Source organism: Apodemus sylvaticus, chromosome 3 (assembly GCF_947179515.1).
Source record: "Apodemus sylvaticus chromosome 3, mApoSyl1.1, whole genome shotgun sequence".
Taxonomy (NCBI): Eukaryota; Metazoa; Chordata; class Mammalia; order Rodentia; family Muridae; genus Apodemus; species Apodemus sylvaticus.
The window spans coordinates 142406747-142431280 of NC_067474.1; the positions used below are offsets into that span (position 1 = coordinate 142406747).

Genomic DNA, 24534 nt, shown 5'->3' on the forward strand with positions numbered 1-24534 from the left:
TATAGGCCACATCTTCTACCTTTTAAGAGAGCCTCTTCTCAGTTTGACAGTTGGGAGAGCTGAGACCCAGGGAGATCACCCCAAGAACTTACACCATAGTCCTCAGAGTCACAGATCAGTGAGGGGCTGGGCCCCTCATATCCTCAGCTCTGCACCCTCAATCAGGCCGAGAGCCACTCCCAGTTCTTACAGTGACTTGGAGCCTCCTTGTCTCTCCTCTTCCCAACCGGAAGCTCAAAGAGCTTGGGAGTTCTAATTAAGGCTGTTTGTTGATACACAGATCCAAATGGCTACCTCTCTGTGCTCCTGAGCCCCTGAAGGGTCACCAGCCAGTGAATGACAGGCTTGAGGGCCTGGGGCCTAGGTGTGGGCTTAGCCCGACAGTGTGGGTGTGATGCAGATGAGATGGGTATCCCCACAGAACTTTCTGTGGAGCAGCTGTGTGCTGAAGAATACAAAGACCCTCTCCCCAGAGACACAGATGAGTGGCCTGGCGTTTGTTCCTGCCTCCCACTGTCTGGCCCATTCCTCCTTTCTCCCCCACCCCCCACCCCTCTATAAGCCTCTCCTCAACTCCCACCTCCCAAAAGGAAGGCAGCTGGGGGAGGCTTAGGAGCCACTGGGCCTCTCTGGGCCTGTGGAACAAAAAAGACTGAAATAATTCTTTCAACCTGATGGGGGGTGGGGACAGAGCAAAGCAGCACCTGTCAGACTGCACAGTTCCTCGGGCGGGCGCAGAGGTGACGGCTGGCCTCCTGCCCAGCCAACCCACTGTGTGTCAATGAGGAAGGGGCGAAGGCGGGAGAGCAGAGCAGGCATGCTTGTGCTTGTGAGAGAGCTCTGTGCACTGGAGGGGAGTCTGTTTTGTTATGGGAGCATTTAAAAAAAAAAATAAAGCTGGCTGGCTGCCCCAGGAGGAAGGTGGGCAGTTGAGACTTGTGGGGGGCAGGGGCAGAGTAGCAAAAAGGAATGTGTCTTCCCTGGGGGTGTTTCCTCCAGAGAGGCAAGCCCTCCTGCCCCAGCTGGGACCGCTCCCACTGACAGCTGTTTGGGGGCAAAGCCCCTCCCCCATGGCAAGCTCCCTGCTGTTCCTGCTCCTGTCACCTTGGCAACCAGCTTCTTTAGGCTGTGCAAATAGAAAAGGTCCCTTATGCCCTGAAAGAGCGTGGATGGGGGGAGGGGAGGCAGGGCAGGAGAGCAGAGCCTAAGATGTTGAGTCTTGGAAGAGAAGGCAAAGGGTCTGGCCTTGCCCCTCTTAGGGCTAGGGGGACTGGGTCATGGAAGGCAGAAGAGGGCAGGCAGAAGAATCCTGAGGCCCTGGCCTCTGGGGCAGCCAAGACCTAACTAAGGCAACCTGACCCTGGCTCCAGCTAAGAGGCTTGGTCCTTTAACTCAGCATTCTGGGTGATAAACTCCAGGCTCTGGTTAACACTCAGGCCCAGCCCAAGGGTGAGCAGACAGTTGCTGACCAAAAGGAGTGTGTTGTTGTAAAGGAGAGTTGTAGACTCTCTGTAGATCCTGGGCCCTTTCGCACAGATATACCTCCAGATGCCAGGTCTTTGTTCAGTCTCCTCAACCGTCTTAAGTCTTGGCTCGAGGGGAAATCTTCTGATGGGCTGGCCTGCCGTGGAGCTGTTTTATCACAGAGTGGACTTGTGTCCAGGCAGAGATTTCTGTCTGTGATAGGCTGGGTTCCAGGAGTCTTGAGTACTGTGTATATTCCTCCCAAAGCAGCTGCTAAAGTAATGGCTCACGCTTCCACTAAGAGGAAAAATGCAATAAACAGCTCAGCAGGCAGGTGAGCCGGCTACCCAGCTGCAGATTGGAATTGCCAGCGATTTTGATGTTAAAATCATAGAACCAGCCTTGAAAGTTATTCTAGCAATGTAGGACCAGATTTAGGTTATGAAAACTCTTAGGCTCAGGGAAAACTCAGAACACATCAGTTATGGGGGCGGGGGATTCACTGCGTAGGTGGGTGTGAATGTGTGCATACACATGTGCCTGCGTGTGTGTGGACAGTCACGTGTTTGTATGGTGCATATCTCCTTTCACCCCAACGGTGGGTACCCACCTCACAAAGGAAGACAACCTGAACAATCAACTGCCATTCCCAACCATTTTCTCCGTGTCTTCAACTGTTTCGTTCAGTTCAAGAAATACTCATTTGGCACATATTTTGTGCCCACCCCCCCCCACACACACACACCCTCTCCCCCCACACTACGCCACTCCCTGGGAGGTCCAGAGCGGAACAAGAGCTGACGCTTGAGCGGTCAGTCGTGGAGCTCCAGGCTATGCTTCGAGAACGGAGCTTTGTGGAATGGAACAGACAGGAGGGCTGCCTCAGCCAGCAGCCAGGGACACACCAGTCCACAGTGACTCCCACATAAGCCCACAGTTACTGTTCGTTGCCTCTCCCTCTGCAACGACATGTCAGCCAGCATACGTGAACACAGCAGGCCCATGAGTGTTTACATATGCTGGCTGACATGTTGCTTGCTCAGCCTTACCTTTCTATGCAAGACACCAACCATACCTCATCTGTCAGCCTCAAAACCCCCAGCCTTCTGCATGGGAGATGTCAGTGGGACGCCTCTCGGTTCCTGCTTGTCAAATGAGAGCACTACCCATAGGGTCACTGTTAGGAAAAGATGAGATTTGAGTCATAAAAGTCATTCAAAGCAATAGAGTATTTAAGAACAGCTACTGTTAGTCGGGTGTGATAATGCACACCTGTAATCCCAGCACTAGGGAGGCAGAGGCCAGCAGATCTCTGGGAATTCAAGGCCAGCCTGGTCTACAGAGTAAGTTCTAGGACAGCCAGGGCTATGCAGAGAAACTTTGTCTAGAAAGACGAAAAACAAACAAACAAACAAACAAACAAATACAAAAGAACAGCTACCATTTCCTAGTATCTCCTGTGTACCAAGCATTGTGCAAATGTGGTGGTGGTGGTGTGGTGTGTGTGTGTGTGTGATTTAAATATAATACTCTATTTGATATTAATACCTACCCTATATGATATGTATCAACATTAACAGAACAGGAAGCCAAGATTCAGAAAGGTTAGGTGGTTTATCTAAGGTTGCATAACCTATAGGTAGCAGAGCCAAACTTCCATCCTGGATCTGACTTTGAAACTCATGCGCCCTGCAGTGTGGCTTCTGCCAAGGGTAGGGCAAGACAAAAATGCCAGGTTTCCTCTACGGCTCCAAGCTGTTTATCAAGGAGACGTGTACACAGGGCATGTGGTGGTTTTATCTTAGAGCTGCCAAAGAGACCTAAAGGACATGGGGCCTACCAGAAAAGCGTCCCTCTGTGGCAAATCCTGTTTTTATACTGTTACCTCTTATGGGGGATTTTTTGTTCTTCATCCTCCTTCCTTCAAAAGCTGCTGCTCTCTAAGCCTGGAGGGAACTCATCATTGGAAATTCATGGATTGCTTAAGGCCCATTTAAAAAGACTGTCCCTGTCTACTCGTGCGGAGAAGAGCTTCAGTCCCAGCCATTCCCTGAAAGCTGGGTCACACAGGTGTCTCAGGAGAGGAGCAGTCCTGGGAAGTACTGCCCCATTAGGCCCGTGCTGAGAGCACCTTCTCTTCCTAGGCCTCTTCCACAGGCACCCTGGGCTTCAGCTGTGCAGAGCTGTGCCTGTCTCCTGCCTGTCTCCTGTTGAGTCTGTCTGGTCAGTCCCCTGAAGCCACCTTATGCAGAGTGCCTGGCGGGTCAGGCTCCCAGTGTGTCAGTGTGTCAGCCTGGAACCTTGTTCCCTGATGCTGATCATCTTGCCATTGGCTTTTGAAGGCTGACTGGGTTAAACCCATCTTCCGGGAAGCCGGGAAGCCGCCTTTGGAAGCATCCCTCTAAAGCTGAATCCTTATGCATGTGTTCTTCACATTCTCAGCTCTCTGTCACATTTACCCAACCCCATGAGAGCCTCTGTCGGCCATCTGATCTGCCCTCAGAATCCTACTCTACAAGCAGGTAGGACCTCTGATGACCAGGTCCTGGCAATGTTCCCTTCTTGGAATCTGAAAAGGTCAATTCACTGCTCCCAAACCAGTTTGTTGGTAGTGTCAAGAGTAAGGTCTCCTCAGCAGAAGGGCTACCTGTGAGGGGCCACTGGCACATCCCCTCATCCCTGGCTGCATCTACTGCTAAGATTTGTCAATAATAGGTATCTGTTGATCTCCAGGCTTCAAGCATGCGGAGACAGTTCCCTGTTACAGAAGTTTCCTGCTCCAGCCAGCAGGCTGGTATCTGTCCATGCTTTTCTAGGTGTCCGAAACTAAATTATGAAATCACATGATCAAGGTAGGATGCTCATAGGGGAGAAACAGCATCTCTCTTTAGTAACCACTGTGTTTAAAGATTTAGAAAGGTAGCATAAACTTCCCACATCTATTCCCTGCACAAGCATTTCCTGAGCACCTGCTACAGATTAAGTGCACAGTCCCTAAAATGGAGTTCAGTAAAGAGCATTTGGTGTCTTGTCAGATGGCTGTCCACAAAATACTGTGACTCACGGGGCTCACTGAAAAAGCACCTGTTAGGTGGCAAGCCTGTGTTTATGCCTTGGTGCCTCTTACTGTTCCTTGGTTGTGTGTCTCTGTCTCGATCACCAGCACCAGCACCATAACAGAAAGGGATGGCGAGACTTTGCAGAGCTCTAACTGATGTCTTGTGGAGTCAGAAAGCAATGGACTTTCCAGCAGGTCCTTAGGAAGAAATGAGACAGATTCAGAGACTTCTGGGCATCTCTAGTGAACAAGTGAGCCCCATCCTGGCTGTAGGAAGTAGAGTATGGTTTCTTTTGGTGTTGTGGCTTCAGTGGTAAAATCCCCTATGGTGTCATCATTGAACTGAGAGAGCCTTAGAGAGGGCAAGAGTAAACTGAGCTTGCTTGTTGACAGCAGGCAGTCTGAGAACCTGTAAAGTTATAGAATATTCTGTTGGACTGTACAGAAGGCAAAAGAAACTCATCTTTTAAGTTAAACAAATGCATGTCTTTTCAGTTAATAGTAAAGTATGCTTTCAACTCAAAACGCATTCCATCTGGCTAGAAAGGTTAGGGCGTATGTATAGAAAAGTATTCTCCAAATTCGATTTCACCAAAGACCCCCGTGATTTGAAAGCTGCACCTTCACTGACTCGTAGACAGGGGCACTGTCAGTCGGCTGATGTGCTTCACCGTGCATCCTGACTGGAAGATGCTGATGTGGGGGGAGGCGATCAGTGTGTGAAGAGCAATGGCGTGCATACTTAAGCCAGACTGTGTTACCTCTCGATGGAGAAAACAGAAGCAGCAGCTAAGAAAACGCCAGTAACTGTGGGTTCTGGCAAATGGAGAGAGTGGGAACCACGCCTGATCCAAACCCCTGAAACCAGAGGTCACTGGACCAAAGGAGCACACTCCAGCCAACGGTAGCATTGCAGCTGGGCCCTGAAGGCACACAGCGCCATGGCATCTCATGGCACATGTCAGTCAGTGAAGGTTGCTGAAGGCTAGTCCGAGAAGGTAGAGGGCAAGGATGCGACAGGGAAAGCAAACTGGTGTGAAAGGTCATAGCTGTCAGTCATGTCTGGGCCCAGAGAGAAGCAGTTCTGTGGGAGAAACAGATGGAGCCTGACGTCATTGTCATCCAGTCAGTCAGAACATGACCAACTGAGCATCTACTACATCCAAGTAGTTTTGGAGGGAACAAATGGGCTGCATTAATTCTGCCCACTGAGATTAGTGGTTTACTGAAATAACTATGACGTGTAGGCATCATGCTTAACCCCATTTTAAAGATGATGGCACAGAAATCCAGAGCTAACCAGTGTCAGACAGCTGCTAAGTGGCAAAGCTGGCACTCAGATCCAAGTATATTGGTTCTGAACCCCCTCCGCCCAAACACACACACGCAGAGACACAGACACTGACACTCAACACACACTCACACACACACACACACATACACACACACACACAACACACTGCCTCTCAGAGTGAGCATGCTCAGTGGCAGTTCAGAGAAAGGATGGATCCTGGCAGTGGTGCGACCAGAGAGAGGACCAGCATTGGGTCTGTGACCTGGACCAGATGGCAGCAGTATGGGTAAAGGAGACAGCAAGGCTTGCATGGCCAGATAAATAATTAAAAATAAAGCATTAGTTTATGCTACAAAGAGATACTGAATGCCAGGGCTTTGGACAACTGGACAAAGGGTAGCCCTTGCTGCTTCTTAGTCAGGGGTTGTATCTGTGCACTGGGGCGATTCATTAGAACTCTGTCCGTAAGATGGATTATAGCAGGAAGGAACCAGAGTTAAGAAGGCTAAGGAGAAAGCTACTGCAATATGCTGAACAAAAGGATTTCTGACCCAGGATAATGCTGCAGTTAAACCATGGTCTTTGCTTTTTATTAACCTTCAAAGATTAATGACACACACTTCCCCAAAATGCCTTTCCGGCTTTGATCCACGAGCTCGCTCACCCTTATGAGCTCCCCCTGGCCTGGGCAGATATGGCGTCATTTGTCTGTAACAACTGTAGTCTCACAGAAGTGCCACAGTTTGGAGCAAGTGTAGGAGGCAACTCACAGGACAGGGGCAGGAGGCCAGCAGTCCCCTTCCCAGATCTCTCGGTGTGTGTTAGCTCAGTCACCAGCTGACTTGAGAGAGAGGCTGGGAGCCTCAGCTCACATCGTTGTAGCTTCTCCTTTGTGGCTTGGCTTTGCTGCTTCAGGCCTGTGGCAAGGCCACACATCCTGGTGGGAGCCCATGGCAAAATGAAAACCACACCCCTCGTGGCCAGGAGCTAAGTGTGATCTTTGTCTCCTAACTGTACCCTCTGAGTCTTTTAGCGTTAAAATTAGCATTTTTTTTCTCTTCAACCTTGTTTTTCCAACCTCATAAATCCTGAAATATTTTGTACATGTGAATGTTCATGGGTATGTGCATGTGTGTGTGTTTGTGCGTGCATGTTTGTGCTAATGTGTGTGTGCTTGTGCGTGCGTGCATGTGTGCGTGCATGTGTGCGTGCATACATAGGCCAGAGGTTGATATCCAGTGTCTCCCTCAATCACTCTTCACCTTACATAGTGAGACAAAAATCTCTCATGTGAGCCCCAAGTTTACAAGTTTGACTAACTCTCTAGCCAGCCTGTTCCAGGAACCCCCCTCTACCTCCCGAGTGCTGAGATTAGAGGTGGGCTGCCACACCCACCCCACCCCTGGCATTGTGTGAGCACAAGGGTTCCAAACTCTGATTCTCATATTTGCACAGCAAGCAATTCCCCACATTGGGCCAGCTTCCCAACTACAAGAGTTTTAAAGCCATTTTTCTAATGATTTCCACCAAGATGTTGAGCTGGAAGACACGCAATCTCCTAGACCAGATCTCTGCTGCACTGAAGCCCTGAAAGGAAGCAGCCCTTGCCTTGGGCCTCATAGCAGCAGGTGGTGGAGCACCATCCCCGATGCCCTCAGCTCCCCAGACCTGGCTGCTCTCCAGCCCTCCCTCAGAGGGTGGCCTCTGGAAGACTCTGGCCAGCATCTCTTCCACTGGTTATTTGAGTCACTGGAGCCTGGTGGCCCCCGCAGGGACCCTCAGCACCTCTCCGGAGTCTTAGCAAGAGTTACAGTTTTGTTTTTGTTTTGCTTTGTTTGGTTGTTAAACTCTGAGCTATCCAGTGAGGGATTAGGAGATGGGGTTTAGGCTGCAGCCACTGTACAGTTTATAATCCCCATATGCCTGCTGGCAGTGTCTGTGGGGGCTCCCCTCAAGACCAGCACATCCCCCTTAAATTCACACTGATCTAAGTTTTTTTGGTTCATCACTCATTGTCCTCACAAGATCCTACTCGGTGGCCAGCCCCGGAGGACGGCCAGCCCCGGAGGACGGCCATTCCACTTGTGCTTCCTGCTACCCCTTCTTTCTGCTTCTCCTTCTCTATTCCTGTTGGCATCCTGCTTGGAATTCCGTGTGGGGCTATGATGGCAGCTAGAATCCTGCATGTAGAAAGGCGAAACTGAAGGACCGACAGCTCCCCTAACTCAGTTGTGAGCCTTTGTGCTTGCAGATTCGGGTTCTTGGTAAATGTTAGCTTGACCCCACAATCTGTTGGTCCTTGTGTGGCCGTACAGATCTGGTGTGAGTGTGCAGCCATGGCGCTCTGTGTCTGGCTGGCGTACCTATCCCCTCAACTCTCGAGCTATGACAGTCACCGTGGAAGGGGACATCTCAGTAAGACATAGTCAGCTGATCTGTTCGAATTCTGAGCTGGCCTGGATGCTCTCCAGGCAGAGGATGCGCACTCTCGGAACTGGGTTTCCAAGAACTTGGTCATTATTACATATAAGGCAAAAGCTAAAAACACAGCGAGGCCTACTAAAAGAAGAAGAATCCGAGGGGTGGGGGATGGGCTCAGTCGGTAAAACACCAGCTCTGCAAACATAAGGACCTGGTTTGAGATTCCCAGTATCTGTTAAAAACAAACAAAACCAAAAGAAAATGAAAATAACAAAACAAAACAAAAATCCCCAAACAGGTGCTGGAGTTTGGACGCATAACCCCAGCCCTGAGGCAACAGAGACAGACGGACAGATTCCTGGAGCTCCCTGACCTGGAAGCATACCCTAATGTTGACTTTCAGCATCAGTGAGACACAATAGAGAGGAGAATGGTCAAGGAAGACACCTGCCTTGGGCTTCTGCCTCATCACACATGGAGACACATACACACATGCACGTACACACATACACGTGTACACACACACACACACACACACACACACCACATTTTTACCTCAGAGAGCCAGACTTGTTAAAATGGAAAGATAAAACGGGCAACATATAGTAACTCTGGGTCAGGACAATAAACTGATATGTTTCTAACATGTCCTGTTAGGTACTAGGTTGAGTTCTGGGTAAAGGAGACATGGTAGTTGCTAGGGAAAGGCTCCCCATCTGGAAAAAAGAGCTAACACAAAGAGAAGCTTCCTGGCTCTGGCACTGGGCAGGCCAATCTCCATGTGAAAGATAACAGAGAGGAAAACAGGAGACCCTGGGAAACTCCCTTGTGTGTGTGAAAGGGACACGGCAGAGGAGGGTGGCTGCTGTCTAATCTGACTTTTCTCTCTGCAGCTTACGCCCAACTGCAGCCACATCAGCTCCTCCCACAGCCATCATCGAAGCACCCACAGCCCCAGTTTGTGGCCCAACAGCAACCACCGCCAAGGCCTGCACCCCAAGTCCAGTCCCAACCCCAGCTTGCCCCAGTCTCCCCAAGCCTGGCCCTCCAGTCCAGTCCAGAAGACCATGCTATGCCTCTAGGCCCAGTGACACAGGCCCTGCCTCTCCAGTGCTCTACTGGGCATGCCCACAAGCCAGGGAACAGCCAGCAGTGCCACCTTCCCACACTAGACACTGGGTCTCAGAATGGACATCCTGAGGGTGTGTCTCAGGCCCCCCAGCGAAGGTTCCAGCACACCTCTGCTGTGATCTTACAGATGCAGCCCTCTTCTCCAGTGGTAAGTAGGCTGGTATAAAGGCACTGGGGACAGTAGGGAGGGCCATGGCTTGGGTGGTCCTGCATTCCTGACTCCAGGTGTGGAGCTAAAAGTTGAGCTTGTCTCTTGTCTTAGTCAGGGTTTCTATTCCTTGCACAAACATCATGATCAAGAAGCAAGTTGGGGAGGAAAGGGTTCATTTAGTGTACACTTCCACATTGCTGTTGATCACCAAAGAAGGTCAGGGCTGGAACTCAAGCCGGTCAGGAAGCAGGAGCTGATGCAGAGGCCATGGAGGGATCTTTCTTACTGGCTTACTTCCCCTGGCTTGCTCAGCCTGCTTTCTTATAGAACCCAAGACTACCAGCCCAGAGATGGTACCACCCACAAGGGGCCCTTCCTACTTGATCACTAATTGAGAAAATGTCCCACAGCTGGACCTCATGGAGGCACTTCCCCAACTGAAGCTCCTTTCTCTGATAACTCCAGCTTGTGTCAAGTTGACACAGAAAACCAGCCAGTACAATTGACCCCTTGTCAACTTGACACACAAACACATCACTATTAAGCCTTAACTCTTACTTTCTTATTCATCCCCAAGATCTAAATAACTTTAAAATCACACAGTCTTTACATAAAAGCTCAATCCCTTTAAAATGTCCAATATCTTTTAAAATTCAAAGTCTTTTAAAAATCCAACATCTCTTAACTGTGGGCTCCACTAAATACTTTCTTCCTTCGAGAGGGAAAAACTATCAGGGCACAGTCACCATCAAAAGCAAAAATCAAATTTCAACGGTCCGATGTCTGGGATCCAACTCATGATCTTCTGGGCTCTTCCAAGGGCTTGGGTCACTTCTCCAGCTCTGCCCTTTGTAGCACTCACCTTGTCTTCTAGGCTCCAGCTGCCTGTACTCCACTGCTGCTGCTGTTCTTGGTGGTCATCTCATGGCACTGGCATCTCCAAAACACTGCTGTCTTCTGCTGTAACTAGGCTTCACCAATAGCCTCTCGTAGGCTCTCTTCATGGTGCCAAGCCTCAGCTCCTTTGCATGATCCCTTCAGTCCCCGGTCATCAATTGCAACTGAGGCTGCACCTTCACCAATGGCCTTCTGTGGCTTCTCACAGTGCTGAGCCTCAGCTGCTCTTCATGACCCCTTCATGCCTTCAAAGCCAGTACCACCTGGGTGACTCTTACATATTACCAAGTCCAGTCATAGCACAACGTACAGCCGTGGCTATCTCTAGAACACAACCTCTGTGCTTTCAGAAAACACTTCACAGAAAATTTCACCTTAGTGATGCTGGTCTCTTCTTAATCACTGCTATTTTCTTAGCTCCAGCTAACCAGCATCAATAGTCCCAGTTAAACAAAGGTTTGCTTTAGTGGTTCTGGTATCTTGTTAATCACAACTGATTCTTCAGCCCCAGCTAACCAAAACCACAGAATCTTCACAATCAAAACATGGCCCTAATAAGAGTCTTTAATCTTCCCTCTGAAATTTCACAATTTCAGAATTTCAGGCTAGGCCTCCATCTTCTGCACTGTTCTTAACATTATCTTCCAAGCTCCTACAGAACACTCCACAGAGCTCTTTACATCCTAATAGTTCTTCTAGCTCAAAGTTCCAAAGTCCTGCCACAGTCCTCCCCAAAACATGGTCAGGTTGTCACGGGAATACTCCACTATGCTGGTACCACAAAGGGCCCTCTCCCCTTGATCACTAATTGAGAAAATGCCCCACAGCTGGATCTCATGGAGGCACTTGCCCAACTGAAACTCCTTTCTCTGTGATAACTCCAACCTGTGTCAAATTGGCACACAAAACCAGAGGGCTCTCTGACTTAGAGATGACTGAATCTTTGCATCTCTGCCCAAGCCCCATGGAAACCAAGGTAGTGTCTGAGAACGCAGAGGTGACTCAGGAGACCTCTCTGTCCTGCCCCTTGACAGGCCCAGCAGTGTGCTCCTGATGACTGGAAGGAAATGGGGCGATCAGAGAAGAGTGTGCCCGCCACTCGGCCAGGCCCATCCCCACACCAGCAAGCCATCATCACTGCCATACCTGGTGGCCTGCCTGGACCCAAGAGTCCCAACATCCAGCAGTGCCCAGCTCACGGTATGATATGTTGAGAAGGGAGGGAGTGGCAATTTGACACAAGCTGGAGACACCTTTTTCTTGGTGTCTAGCAGGTAAATGCCATAGACCTAATGAAGCAACGTGGCACGGGGTCTCTGGAAACAGAGGGGGAAGAGAGGGCATGGGCCAGGGACAAAGGTGGCCCAGGAGCTAGAAAAGCAGGAGAATCACAGGGAAAAGAAGAGCGGACCCTGCAGCTCTTTTGCCATTGCATTTGTTTTTGAGACAGGGTTTCTCTGTGCAGCCCTGGCTGTCCTGGAACTCACTCTGTAGACCAGGCTGGCCTCGAACTCAGAAATCCGCCTGCCTCTGCCTCCCAAGTGCTGGGATTACAGGCGTGCACCATTACTGTCCTGCTGCTGTTGGTTTTAATGCTGCATATATATGGGCCAAGCTGATGGTGGAGAGTCAGAGGGACTGAGATTAATTATGGCCAGAGGACTGAAGAGTCTCCAAGAGAAGGGAAATGCCTCAGAGAGCCAGAAGGGAACTCAGAATGAGCTCTTCCTGCATCTCTGAGGGCACTGTGCTCATCTCTGGGGTGTCCATCTGTCTATCTGAGTGACAAGTGGCCTTCCCACGGCCTGGGCTTCAGGACACTGCCGGAGCACTCCACCTTGGCAGAAGAGTAACAGTAGTACCTCCGCCGCCATCGTCTGTCTTGACCCACCTGCTGCCCTTCCTCTCAGCCAGTCTACATGGTGATCTTGGCCTAGATCTCAGAGCGGCCTGGGCCAAGGGCTGCTCATGGCTCAGGCTCCAGGCGTGCTGCTAAGTGTGTGCTGAGAGGAGGTGTGGGAGAGGCAAGAGGCGAGAAGCTCCGCAGCCAAGGAGATCTGAAGGGAGAAAAACTTAAGGATGCAAAAACAAAAGGCAAGGTAGGAGGAGTCAGAGTCTTCTAAGGAGTAGGGGTGGGGCGAGGAAAAGGAAAGAGATACTGGAGAAAGGACACTAGGAAAAGGGAAAAGGGCATCCACTCCCTGTGCAGATTTGCAAGGAGAAAGAGTACTGAAAAGTAGGCCTGCCGTGCCTCAGTGGCACGTGCTGGGCATATGTGAGACCCTGGGTTCTATCCCCAACCCTGAGAAAAGGGAGATGGGGGCGGGGAACAGCCCATCCCCTTGTAGAATGCACTCTAATTATCAGAAAAGCCCTCTTCTAATTACCCCAGAACCTGCTGTGACCCAGTCCATCTCATAGTGCTTCTAGAATCTATCCTCACTTGGGCAGAGATGGATCTAAGGACCTGAGATTCCTTTGATTTTTTTTTCCTTCCATGACACACCAAGTCCTCATCCCCGCATTTCCAGCCTAACTTCCCACTGAGTCTCTTAAAATGGAATTCCCCAATTAAGTTCATTAATTCCAATATCAAAAGCTACCATCTGGTGGTGCATGCCTTTGATGGGGCACTTGGGAGGCAGAGGCAGGCAGATTTCTGAGTTCTGAGTTTGAGGCCAGCCTGGTCTACAGAGTGAGCTCCAGGACAGCCAGGGCTACACAGGGAAATGCTGTCTTGAAAAAGTAAAGGGAAAAAAAAGTGCTACCCGCCTCCATAAGGCGGGGCTTAGGAAGAGGCAGGACTGTCCCCTAGGTCCATGTGGGTGGTCAGAAAGAACAGACGCTGTGAGAACCGTTCCCAACTCCTCACCTCGCCTGCTGACCTCCCTCAGAGGGCATCCTCATCCTCTTCATTCTACAGGGGGGGGGGGGGGGGACAAAAGTCAAGAAGGAGCAGCTCTGGGCCCCGGAGCTGTAAGGGGGCAGCTCCCTTGCCGCTGGCCTTCAGCGGGCCTTCTGCATGCGGGGGTCACACTTTACTCCTCAGCCCAGCAGGAGCAGCTCTTGGGTTGGTGGCTTATGCCAACTGGAAGCTGGGTTGTTATACTGTGGCTGTTTCTTTGACAGGAATCTAAGTCTCCTTGGTCTCCAACCTGTGCTATTTCTATTTTGAACCAAAGTACAATTACTTATTCCTGTCTAGTGATCTTGTGTGAATTTAGCCCATAGTTCCGGAGAATAATAATCATTCATAAAGCTACCCTTGAACCTTCTCTGCCAGGTTTTCCTCCCTGAATCCCAGTAATAGCCCTCAGGGCTCAGAATTTTATTATCTTCCTTTTAAAGATGAAAAAACTAAGTTGCAGAGCCAGTGATGAGGCAGGAATCTCTTGCATCTGAATTCTGTCATTTATTATGTAAACTCCACTGCGCAGTGTGGCTGTGGGTGAGTCACAGGAATAAGCATTACCCTGCTCTCTGTTCTAGAATGGGGAAACAAAACTTAGGAAAGAGAAGCATCCCAGTTCCTTCCAGAATATGGGTCCCTTTACCAACTTACTGATGAATAGGAGCTGCCTGAGGATCCACACAGGGTTTCTAGTGTGTCAGTGATCAGCACTCTTTGTTCAAGTGTAGTTATCCAAAATTCCCTAAAGCAGTGGAGATGTGCCTTCCTTTTTCTAGTTGGTCCATAAGGATCTAGATTTTTCTGAAATCCAAGCAAGTCAGTAAGAATAACACCAGCATCCTGCTCTCGAGGGCCCCATCTTCCCAGAGAATTCCACTTTGTACAGCTTTGTACAATTTGCTGCCACCCGAGCCTTAGACACCTGCATGGATATGCATTGTGCATGTTTGAATGCTCGCTCGAGGCAAAGCGCTGTAGGATGGATGGTAAGGCCCTGAGGAATAAGGACTGGTCCCTAGCTTCATGGAGCTTAGAGTCTGCTGAGAAAGATGAGCACATGGAAAATTACAATGAAATCAATAATCTGATAAGTGCTACAGGAGGCTCCTGGGCAAGCGCTTTCCAAGCTACAGAGGGCAATGTTACTGCCAAGTGGAGATTAGCAAGCTAAAAGTGGCATTGCTACAAAGCAGGGGTTGGCAAGCCATAGCCCCCCAGGCTACATCTATTACCTTGCCAGTGTTTGTACATTACAAATGTAATGATCAAAATAATACTATTTCATGATGTGTGAAAATATATGGGATTCAGCGTTCACAGTGAAGCTCTGTGGGACACAGCCACACTCAGGTAACCATTAAAGCCGCCCTCAGACTCAGCCACAGTGTGCTGGAATAGCTTGGACACAGCATATGGTAGTTCCTTCCTCTACAGCCCCTTTCTGAAGACGTTTGCCAACCGCAGGTCTCTCGACCTTGAAGGATGGGTAAGACTTGGGCTTGTAATGTCAGGGTCAGAGCTTTCCTGGCAGGCCAGTGGAAGTCAAGGTAGAAGGCAGAGAGTGGGCAAGCGCCAGACAGAAGGTGAGTATTCTGTCTCTTATCATCTTTGTTTTTAAAACCAATGTGAGAATGAGCAGTGTGAATTCTACTGCAAAGAAGGTTTGAAAGTTTGAAAGTAAAGGGGAAAGAAGAGGAATGGGGAGAAAGGGAGAGAGGTAAGCCTTCTGGAAATAGAAAAAAACGTGGACAAAGCGAAGTTGGGGCGGGGGCAGCCTGGTAGAGGTCGGTATGAATGAAAATTAATGGATGGGAAAATACTGAAACTAAAGAGCAGTCAGGGATTGGGGGATGGGAGTCACTGTGTCCATCTAGCGGCTACTGTTTGAGGATCGTGCTACTCTCGTGTCCCTGTACCCCGGCCCTCCTAGCCTACTTTCTCTGTGAAGGTACTTCACCAGGACAGCTCAAACTACAGCAGTGTGTTTGGGAAAGAAAACTAACATTTATTGGACTCCCACTGTGCACCAGGCACTAGAGGCAATTTGTAAATCAGTTAACCCTCACATTAAACCTGGCGGTAGGGATTACGCCTTTTATGGAGGTAGGACTGGGTCCCTTTGGTCATTACTTCACCTCTGATCCTCGCTCCCAGTGGGGAGGATAATGACCACTTGGAGGGTTATTGTGGACAATAAGGGAGAGGGTGCGTGCACTTCGCCCTGACACGCAGTAACCCTCAATCATTGAGACTCGCCTCCGAGACCCCACAGTGAGCCACCGGGGCGGGGGTCACAGGCCACGGGTCCCCGGGGCCCCGAGCCGGACGCCTTCGAGCCTTCCGGAGGACGCGGGGAGGGGCTCGGGCGCACAAAGGAAGCGCGCGGGCAGCGTCGGTAGCCCCTCCGCCCCCGCGCCGCCAAGCCCCGCCCTCGCCCCGCCCCGGCGGAGGCGGCCCGGGAGCCGGCCGGGACGCGCCGCATTGTCTCCGCGGCGCCGCAGCCCTTGAGCTCTCGCCGCAGCCCGGTCGTCGCCTGCCGCCCTCCCGGCCCGGCGCCCCGCGCCTTGCGCCCTTTGTCCAGGCCGCCGGGCCCTGCGGTCGGATGCGCCGCGGCAGCCCCGGGCCCCGGCTCGGAGGCTCCCGGCGCGGAGGACGCGGCTCGCCCGGGCCCCCGCTCCAGGCGGCGCCGGGCCCAGGGGCTGCGTAGGCCCCGCCCGGTCAGGCCCGGCAGGGCCCAGGACAGGTCAGTGCCGCCTCGGGGAGGGATCTTGCCGTGCCAGGAACGGGCGCCGCCCTGGGCCTCGCGGAAGCCTGTGGGCGCGGGGAAGCCTGTGGGCCGCGCCGCTGCTCTCGGCCTCTGGGGAGGGCCCGAGCCGCCTCCGCCTCCGCTCCCGCTCGGGGCCTGTGGACCTCATAGCCCCGCGGGGACTTGTATTGATCGGAAAGGACAAGTTGTTTTGTGCTTGTCCTCTTCCATTTCTTAGGAGAGCGTTTTCTCGCCCTCCCGTGCCAAGCGAAGGTATGCTGCATTTGCGGGTTCTTTACGTTAAATCCGGAATCTGTGAGCGTCTGTTTAAGTTGACGTCCAGAGAGGCAGGTAATGTGCACAGCCAGAATGCGAACCTGTGAAGTTGTCGCCAGAGCGCCTAAGCCCCAATTCCCGCGTCGGGTGCCAGTTTGTACCAGTGAGACCCTCCTGCACCTTAGCTGCTGAAGCTTTATCTAGCTCAATACTAACAGTTCCCATCAACTTTCCTTCCCAGGCCAGACCTAGTCTGCTTACCTTTCAGTGCTGTCTGTTGAGCTCACTCTTATTTACAAATCAATGACAGCTTTACCCTCGACTTTTCCCATCCTTGATCCTTAATCCCTCCATTAGCATATTAGCCCCCCCCCCCCAGGGTCTCTGGGGAAGTGCACTTCCGACCTAAACCCTCCGGCTGTCCGCAATTTTTTTAAGGGTGTCCTCACTTTAAACTATTCCATCTCATTGCCTGCCTGAGCTTTCAGTTTCGGGTTTAGAAAGTAATGTCACTTTCACTGTAGCAGTGTAATGTTCACCGCACTGTCCTGGCCTTTTTCAGCCATTTGGCCCTGGGGTATTACTGGATAATCCAATTATCATTCACCTGGGATTTTTTCTAACCCCTCCTGAGTCAACCCAAATGTTAGAATTGCTAGGATTTCTAGGTCAGTGTGAACATTACAGGCTAATGAAGCAAGGGAATTGTTCCTTGTTCTTGTATTTCTGTACATACACACACACCCTTCCTATTCTCGCCAGTTTTTATTCCCACACAGAGAGCTGCAGACCCGTGTTACTGCCTGTTGGCTAGCATTTAGATTTGGGTCCCCAGAGATGTAGGAAGCCCCAGCATTTTGCCTGGAAGATAGAATGTAGTTCAGGGCTGTTTTTTCTCTTGACTCTTTCCACAGCCACACAGCTGAGCGGCTCTGGTCCTGTTCAGTTGCTCAGTTCTATTTTGCACATTTATTGGGCTCCAGCTTTATGTAAAGCATTGTTGGGCCCCACAGACTGTTTAATAAAAGATAGTCCCCAACATCCAGATTGTTTGGAAACCCTCAGACTTTTGTCCACAAACTATTTGCCACTGTTCATGTCTGTTCCTGAGTGCCAGCACGGGTGAGGGTGAGGTGGGGAGTTGGCTTCTTCACAGGGTGGCATGTTTCACTGCGGGCCTGGCAGATGGGGAGCGGCAGTCTCTTGGCACCTGCACTCTCCTGGCACTAGCACATGAGTTCTGCTTGCCTGCTCACCCGAGGTGTTTGCAGGCTTGTCTTTATATGCCACAGAGAGCAGGTTCTTCCCCTCCCAGCCCCCCAAACTTTAAACTTGAGAAAGCAGGGTAGTTTCTTAGTTCCCTGTGCAGTGGAGTCAGGGCTCAGGGGCACCTCTTGTCTTGCTGCCTCCTCCCCTCCTGTAACTGTCCTGCGCTCATGTGGCTGTGGCTTGGGTGTTATTGAAAGTTAGCATTTTGTCCTGTTCCTGCTGTCTAGCCCTTTGTACTTTTCTGGGTATGTGTTTGTGGCCCCGGGAGTGGAACCCATGGCCTTCGGCCCTTTCCACTTTCTCCTGTGTCGAGTTTGTCCATTAGCTCTGCCAAGTGGGAATTCCTACACTGTTTCCTCCCCTAACAGAGAAGAGGGAGGAAAACTCCTGCCCCTTCTGTGCAGAAGAGTTTTCTGGCTGCAGGCCTCTGGCAGTCTGTGCTCCACACCTTTCTTTTGAGGAAGGTGTTTTGTTCCTAGTCAGCCATTGACTTTAATCTAAGCCCATTGACCCTGAGATTGCCTTTTTTGTTTTGTTTTGTTTTGGTTTTTTTGTTTTGGTTTTGCCAAGAGACCCCTCCCCCCCCCCCCCAACACACACACACTCGGTGGGGCCTGTTTGCTCTGGCTTGGCCCCAGAGTCCACTCTTTTCAGACCACATCCTCTTTCCTGCCCTACTCATTTCCTGTCTCACATGCTTTGGATCTTTTAGTTCTGAATTTTTGGAGGCAGAGGGAATAAATTGGAGAGGGGTAAAGGGGAGAGATAAGTTTGTAATTTGAATCCTCCTCATGGGTATATTACATGTTTTCTTTTGCTCCTCTGTCCCTGAGGTTGTCTTTTTTAGGGAAACACACATAGATAAAGCAGTTACTGGCTACAAATTGGGAGATTTTACCTCTGTGCTAGAGGATGGTAAAGGGGACCCTTTTCTAACTCTCTCTTTTTTCTTTCCTATTGTTAATATATGGAGAGGGGACTTGACCACATTATAGATTTGTGTTCTTGCCCTATAAGGCCCACCTGTCTCCTATCAGTCCTTCCAGCAAACCAAGATGAAAGCTAAAAATGAGGGTAGAGGGTGGTGAGTCTGGACCTATTACAAGCTAGTATAAAAGTAGCATAGACTTTCCTCCTGAGCGAGTTTGCATTGAGGTTCTCCCAGCCGTCTAGTATTTCATCCCCAGGTGTTTGGTCCACGCACAGAAAGCATTCTTTCCTGAATGCTCATCCTAAGTCCTTCTCTAGACCCGTGTCTTGGCAATGGGATGATGAAGGTGACGGTTCACAGCAGTTGGGGAAAATCTCAAAGTTGCGCCCTTCGGTACCCCTTTGGAGACCATCCTGAAGCAAAGACCGACATCAGCCTTCCACCTCTGTGGGGTAGCAAAGTGCTTTGGGCACTGTGGTTGGGCTTTTGTGTGAGTGACAGAAAGCTCTCACCAGTGATTTAGTGATTCAGAGCTGGCCTCCCCTCAAGGTAGAGGCCTGACAGTGCACAGATATAATGATTTAGTGCTAGTTTGACATGGCACAAGCTTCGATGTGAGTCACCATTGAGAGCCTTGGAGCAGGTTTTTGTTGTTAAAAACACAGCCACTTAGAATAAATATAACCTACATATTAAATAGATGTTGGTTTTATTTTAAAAATTGACATTTAAATTTTTTATTTTGAGTTCCTAGCTACATCAGAATACTGGTTTGGTATTTGTAAAGATATGCAGAGACAAACTATCTTTAATTCTACCTCGTATCATAGATACTTGAGGAATTGTGATGAGAGTAGCCATTTGCCTAAGATAATCTTACTAATTTTAGATTTTCTTTACTAATAGTAAAGATGGAATCTAACCAACATGACTAAAAAATGAACTACCTTTAAAGAATTTCTTAGGTTTATTTAATTTTCTGTGTATGTGTTTTGCTTGCATGTGCACTGCATACATGCCTGGTGCTCATGGGAAGCCAGCAGAGGGCGTCAGATCCCCTGGAACTGAGTTACAGGCCACTTAAATTGCCTCGTAGGTGCTGGGAGCCAAATCTGGGTCCTCTGCAGGAGCAACAAGTGCTCTTGACCAGCGGCCCATCTCTCCAGCCCCAAAATGTTTTTTTACAGTTAACCAAGAGTTATGGAATATGAAATAGTAGGAAGATATATGTACATGTTCATGAGTGTGTGTGTGCGCGCGCACTACATGCATTACATGCATTACACTCCTTATTTTTTGACACAGCCTCTCACTGAACCTGAAGATCACTGATTGGCGGGATTAGTTGGCTAGGAAGCCCTGACGATCCTCCTCCTGCCCCTGCCCCTGCCCCTGCCCCCGCCCCCGCCCCCTAGCACTGGGATGACAGGCATGTACCACCATGCCTGGCTTTTTACATGTGCTGAGAATGTGAACTCCTGAGACAAGCACTTTACAGACTAGGCCATCTCCCCAGAATTATTAGCTCTTGAAAATAGGAGTATAGTCAGAAACAACACAGTTCAAATAGTAAATTCTCACTCTGGGAGTCACTATAACACTCCACAGGCCCCTTGATAAACTTTACCTCCACACCTCATGATGTTTAGTGAAAGGGGAGATACTTTCCCTGTCTTTCAATTTCCAAGCATCTTAGTTCAGATGAGTCCAAAGACAACACCATACACTTGCTCAGGAAGTAGCTGTGGTTGGCTGTTGGCCAGTGTCGGAGAGCAGCCCAGGAGCCCAAGAGGCTCATTTTCTATCCCCACGTTCTGTAAAGCATTCTTACCAGGAAATGTGTCCTCACCTCTCTGTTAAGATGGCTGTCCGATGCCATACTGTAACCAAGTCCTCTCCAGTACTCAGGGGACCAGGCCTGATGCTGCGTTGGAACCCTCAGCAAGAAAACAAAAGTTCGTGACTACTGAGAGTTAATTTTAAAAGCCTAGCTGCACCACTCCTGGGCCTCAGACACTGCATATTATTCCTAGTTACTGATATCTTCAGAATATTTTAACCCATCCTTATGTCGTTCTACAGCTGTATTGACATATGGAACAAGCAAGGAAAATGGCACTCTAAAATTAATGTGAAACAAATGTGTGTTTTTAAAAAGTAAGTTTTGTTTGTTTGTTTTTTGTTTTTGTTTTTTTAAATCCAAGTGGCTCTGCCAAGCCTGCTGTCTGTCCCATACAGAAAGAGAGACCCGGGCTGGAGAGATGGCTCAACAGTTAAAATCACCGACTGCTCTTCCAGAGGTCCTGAGTTCAGTTCCCAGCAACCACATGGTGGCTCACAACCATCTGTAATGGGATCTGATGCCCTCTTCTGGTGTGTCTGCAGAGAGCAAAGGTGTACTCATATATATAAAATAAATAAGTAAATCTTTTTGGAAAAAAAGAAAAGAAAGATTCAACTCTCCTATTCATATACATATCCCCCACCCCCATCACACGATTAAGCAAATACTGAAGAAGGTATTGTTTCCTGAGAGAAGCCCTCAGAATTGACTTGTAAAAGTCATCTGGACCGTGATGTTGGCAGGACAACTGAGGATGCGTGCCACCTCCTGCATTCTGATCTTGCCTGCTATTTGTTTCCTTTGGTGATCCTACAGTTAGTAGCCAAAAATAATAAAACTGGCACATAGGGGGCATGATTGTCTTTCCTTAATTACCAGCCTGAAAGACAATTAGAACATTTACTAAAGATTTCTAGGTTTCTTTTGTAAATGGAATTTTAAAACTTTCTTCCATGATTTATTTTTAGCATTTTAAACTGATCTTCTTTCACACGTGAAACCACTTCCTGGCTTTCTAAGTTCACCCAAACCCTTATATTCCTAGGTAGGGTTCTTCCTTTGACTTGACTTAGAAAACCTTCCTTTGGTTTCTGGGTTTCTTCTGCATTGTTTATTGACAATTCTTAGGCTCTTTATGAAAGATGACATAGAAAGGAAATCTGGTATTTGTCGTCTTGGCCTTTGGGTTAATAGTCTTGTGCGTTGACGTGGCTTTCCCTGAAGGGAGTGTGCTTCTGTTATGTTACAGTCATGGCAAGGCAGAGGCAATAATGACACTTCCCAAAGACTGGCCAAGACAAGGCACAGGGTAAACCCTTGGTGGACGAAGCATTAGGGAACAGGAACAGGGCCTCTGACCTCTGGAACTGGGTGATGCCAGCCTTAGTGTGAGTGAGGTCAGGGCCACTTCTGAGTGTTATGCTTCGTGCTTTTACTTGATTTTCTCTCTGCAGGCACAATAGGTATGAGCATACATGTCATAGTTGAGGTTGCTGAGGCTTGCAGTAGCTGGGTGGCACCACAGGCTGAGATTTAAACCCAGTGTCTTTCTGCTTCTCTCTTTACTCAAAACCAGGATTTCCCATAAACTTAAACTGACTAGACACAGTGAAGACTGTGTGCCTAAAGCTATCACAGGTGGAGCCAGAATGAGCCCAGACCTGACCCAGAACCAGAGTTCCTCCTGGCCTGCCACCCTTGGTCCCTTCCTCTGGACTTGGGATATCTCTGTAGTAGAGCCTCTCCCTTGGTCCCAGATGCTGCATGAAATCTTAATATCTGCCAGAACACTGTGATGGAGTCCGTGAGCTGGGCATCCGGTGCTATTCCATAATGGACTTCTGTCATCAAACAAAACAGACAAGACTTTGCCTTGCCTCTGCAACCAGGTCTAGCCAGCATTCCTGGTGCTGGAAGCCAGCATAGCCTGTTAGAAGTCACTCTGATCCTACAGAAGCTAATTATACTACCATAGCACCCTCTTCATCTGACTTCAGCCCTTGTACTCAGCCTGAGAGCTAGGGAGCAGGTTGGGGCTCCGAGTGGAGCTCCCCCAGTGCTCCCTTGTCCTCAGCTGCGTGGGTGAGGGTGGCTGCTGCCTGTGGTGACTGCTTCCCTCCTAGCTCTGGGTGACAGCTTGGAGGACATCCAGCTGTTTACAGCTCAGCTTCTGTACACGCTAGCCTGTGATTTGGGGTGAGTTGTATGGGCCCTCTCTCTGCCTATATCCTGCAAGATAGCATGAAAGTCAGCTGTACAATAATGGCTGCCAGGAGGAAGGGTTTGGTCCTCCAGCCAAGACTGTAGATGGAGACATTGAGCTCTTACCCAAAAGACTAAGCAGCTTGCCTGCCCTCCTAGCCTGCTAACCTAGCCTCAATGAGGTCATCCTGAAGTGACACTCAGGCTGGCCTGAGGTCGCCTGGCTCAGCTACGCCGTTCTGCTGGCCAGCTTCCCCCTCCCTCCCCAGACCTGGGTTTGGATCCAGAGTCTGCTTCTGTGGCTGTAAATCTCCTTGCTGCGCTGGCACAGTAGCTGACAGGACCCTCTGTCACGCTGTTTCCTCCCTTCTCTAGAGAGGTTCTTCAGAACAGCTACAGTTGGCCCAGCTGAGGAGGTGTTCTGAGGGCAGGCTGAGGCCACAGCCATGGCAACAGTCTGTCTCACCGCTCTGCCCTTAGAAGAACTGAAAAGGTTACAGGCATTGGCTGCTCTAGGACTCAGAGGGCCCAGTGTGGGAAGAAGCCAGCAATTTTCTTACCACCAAGAGCTCCTTTGGTATATGCCCTAGAAGATACCATCTTCCAAATGACATGTACACTTGCTTGGATTCTAAAAAGCACACCTGTAACTTGTGCCATCTGCATGGGAAATGCATGTATGGTCATCGTCTAAATTTAGTGTAAAAATTGGTGGGAGAAATGACTCATCCTAAATTGTAGGTGTGGGAAACACGGTATTAAATAATGGTGTGCTAGGCCTAGTGAGAGATCATGTGCTGCTTCCCTTCCGACGCGGAATGTCAGTGTAGCGCCAGGATCCTGTTTAGCCATGCTCTTTTTCATATTAGTCCAAGGCTCCCTCCCATCTGGGAATCACTCACCTAGATCATTGCCAGTTCCCAGCCCTCAGGTCGCAGACCACACAGGGTGCCTCGGCCCCTTGTCCCGGAATGAGTTTACATTTCCTGCCACCTCCCTCAAGCGCCCTCACACTGGTCCCAGCGAGTCCTGCACGGCCCTCTTACCCTGGCTGCTTCACTTACACCCACTGCAGGGAGATGTGACGCCCTGCCTTGTGTAGGCCTTTCATGACCGTCAGTGTTATTCATGTTGCTGTGGCAAAACAGGCAGCAAGAGCAACCTAAGGGGAGAGGGGACATTTCGTGACAGAGTAGGCGTGGTGCTGGGAGCTGGAAGCCACTGGTCACTTTAGAACAGTGCCAACCCGTATTCAAAGTGGGTCTTCCCACCTCCATTAAACCACTCTGGAAACATGGTCACAAACAAGCCCAAAGTTTAACTCCTACATGACTCTAAATCCCCTCAATCCTGAAGGCTAGTTGCCTCGTCTGAAAAAGTAAGGCTTGGATTTGGGCTCCTCACCTCCCACAATGCTGGGCCCATAAGCAGAGTTAGGGTTGGAAAGGGTCTGCTTGCCTGGGCAAAGCAGTGGACTCACAGCAAGGTCTTAATGGCTGGAACCACACTTGCTTTTTTTTTTTTTTTCCAGACAGGGTTTCTCTGTGTATTCCTGGCTGTCCTGGAACTCACTTTGTAGACCAGGCTGGCCTCAAACTCAGAAATCCGCCTGCCTCTGCCTCCCAAGTGCTGGGACTAAAGGTGTGCGCCACCGCTGCCCAGCAGCACACTTGCTTTTTTAGAGTTTTCATCTGTAGATTACTTTGTGGTGCCTAGATCGAGCTCAAGCCTGCCACTCTGCCCTGCCCAGCTCCTACTGCCTCCTGGGAAGGGACGCCTCTCTCACTGTCAGTGCCAGGAATTTCTTTGGGGATTTGAATATAACTAAAGAGATTGTGAAGGTTGGCCCCAGACTTTTCCACAGGCCTAATCACTCTGCCTTTAGCCTTCCTCTCTGTGAGGTGGCCTGCTGCTGGAACCGGCTGTGCCTCCTGCTGCTC

The 24534-nt window shown here is 49.9% G+C and overlaps 1 protein-coding gene across 2 annotated transcripts in view; it reads left to right on the forward strand.

Annotated features, from left to right (window-relative positions):
- Phc2 (polyhomeotic homolog 2) overlaps positions 1–24534 on the forward strand; it is a 100197-nt gene that overhangs the window by 60561 nt on the left and 15102 nt on the right. Inside the window, exons 8-9 of one of the 2 annotated variants that reach the window (XM_052177426.1) lie at positions 9131–9516; positions 11451–11616. In XM_052177426.1, coding sequence (XP_052033386.1) covers positions 9131–9516; positions 11451–11616 — 552 coding nt within the window. Of the gene's footprint in view, positions 1–9130; positions 9517–11450; positions 11617–15772; positions 16071–24534 lie in introns of those variants that run through there. The other variant, XM_052177427.1, reaches the window with a different exon arrangement.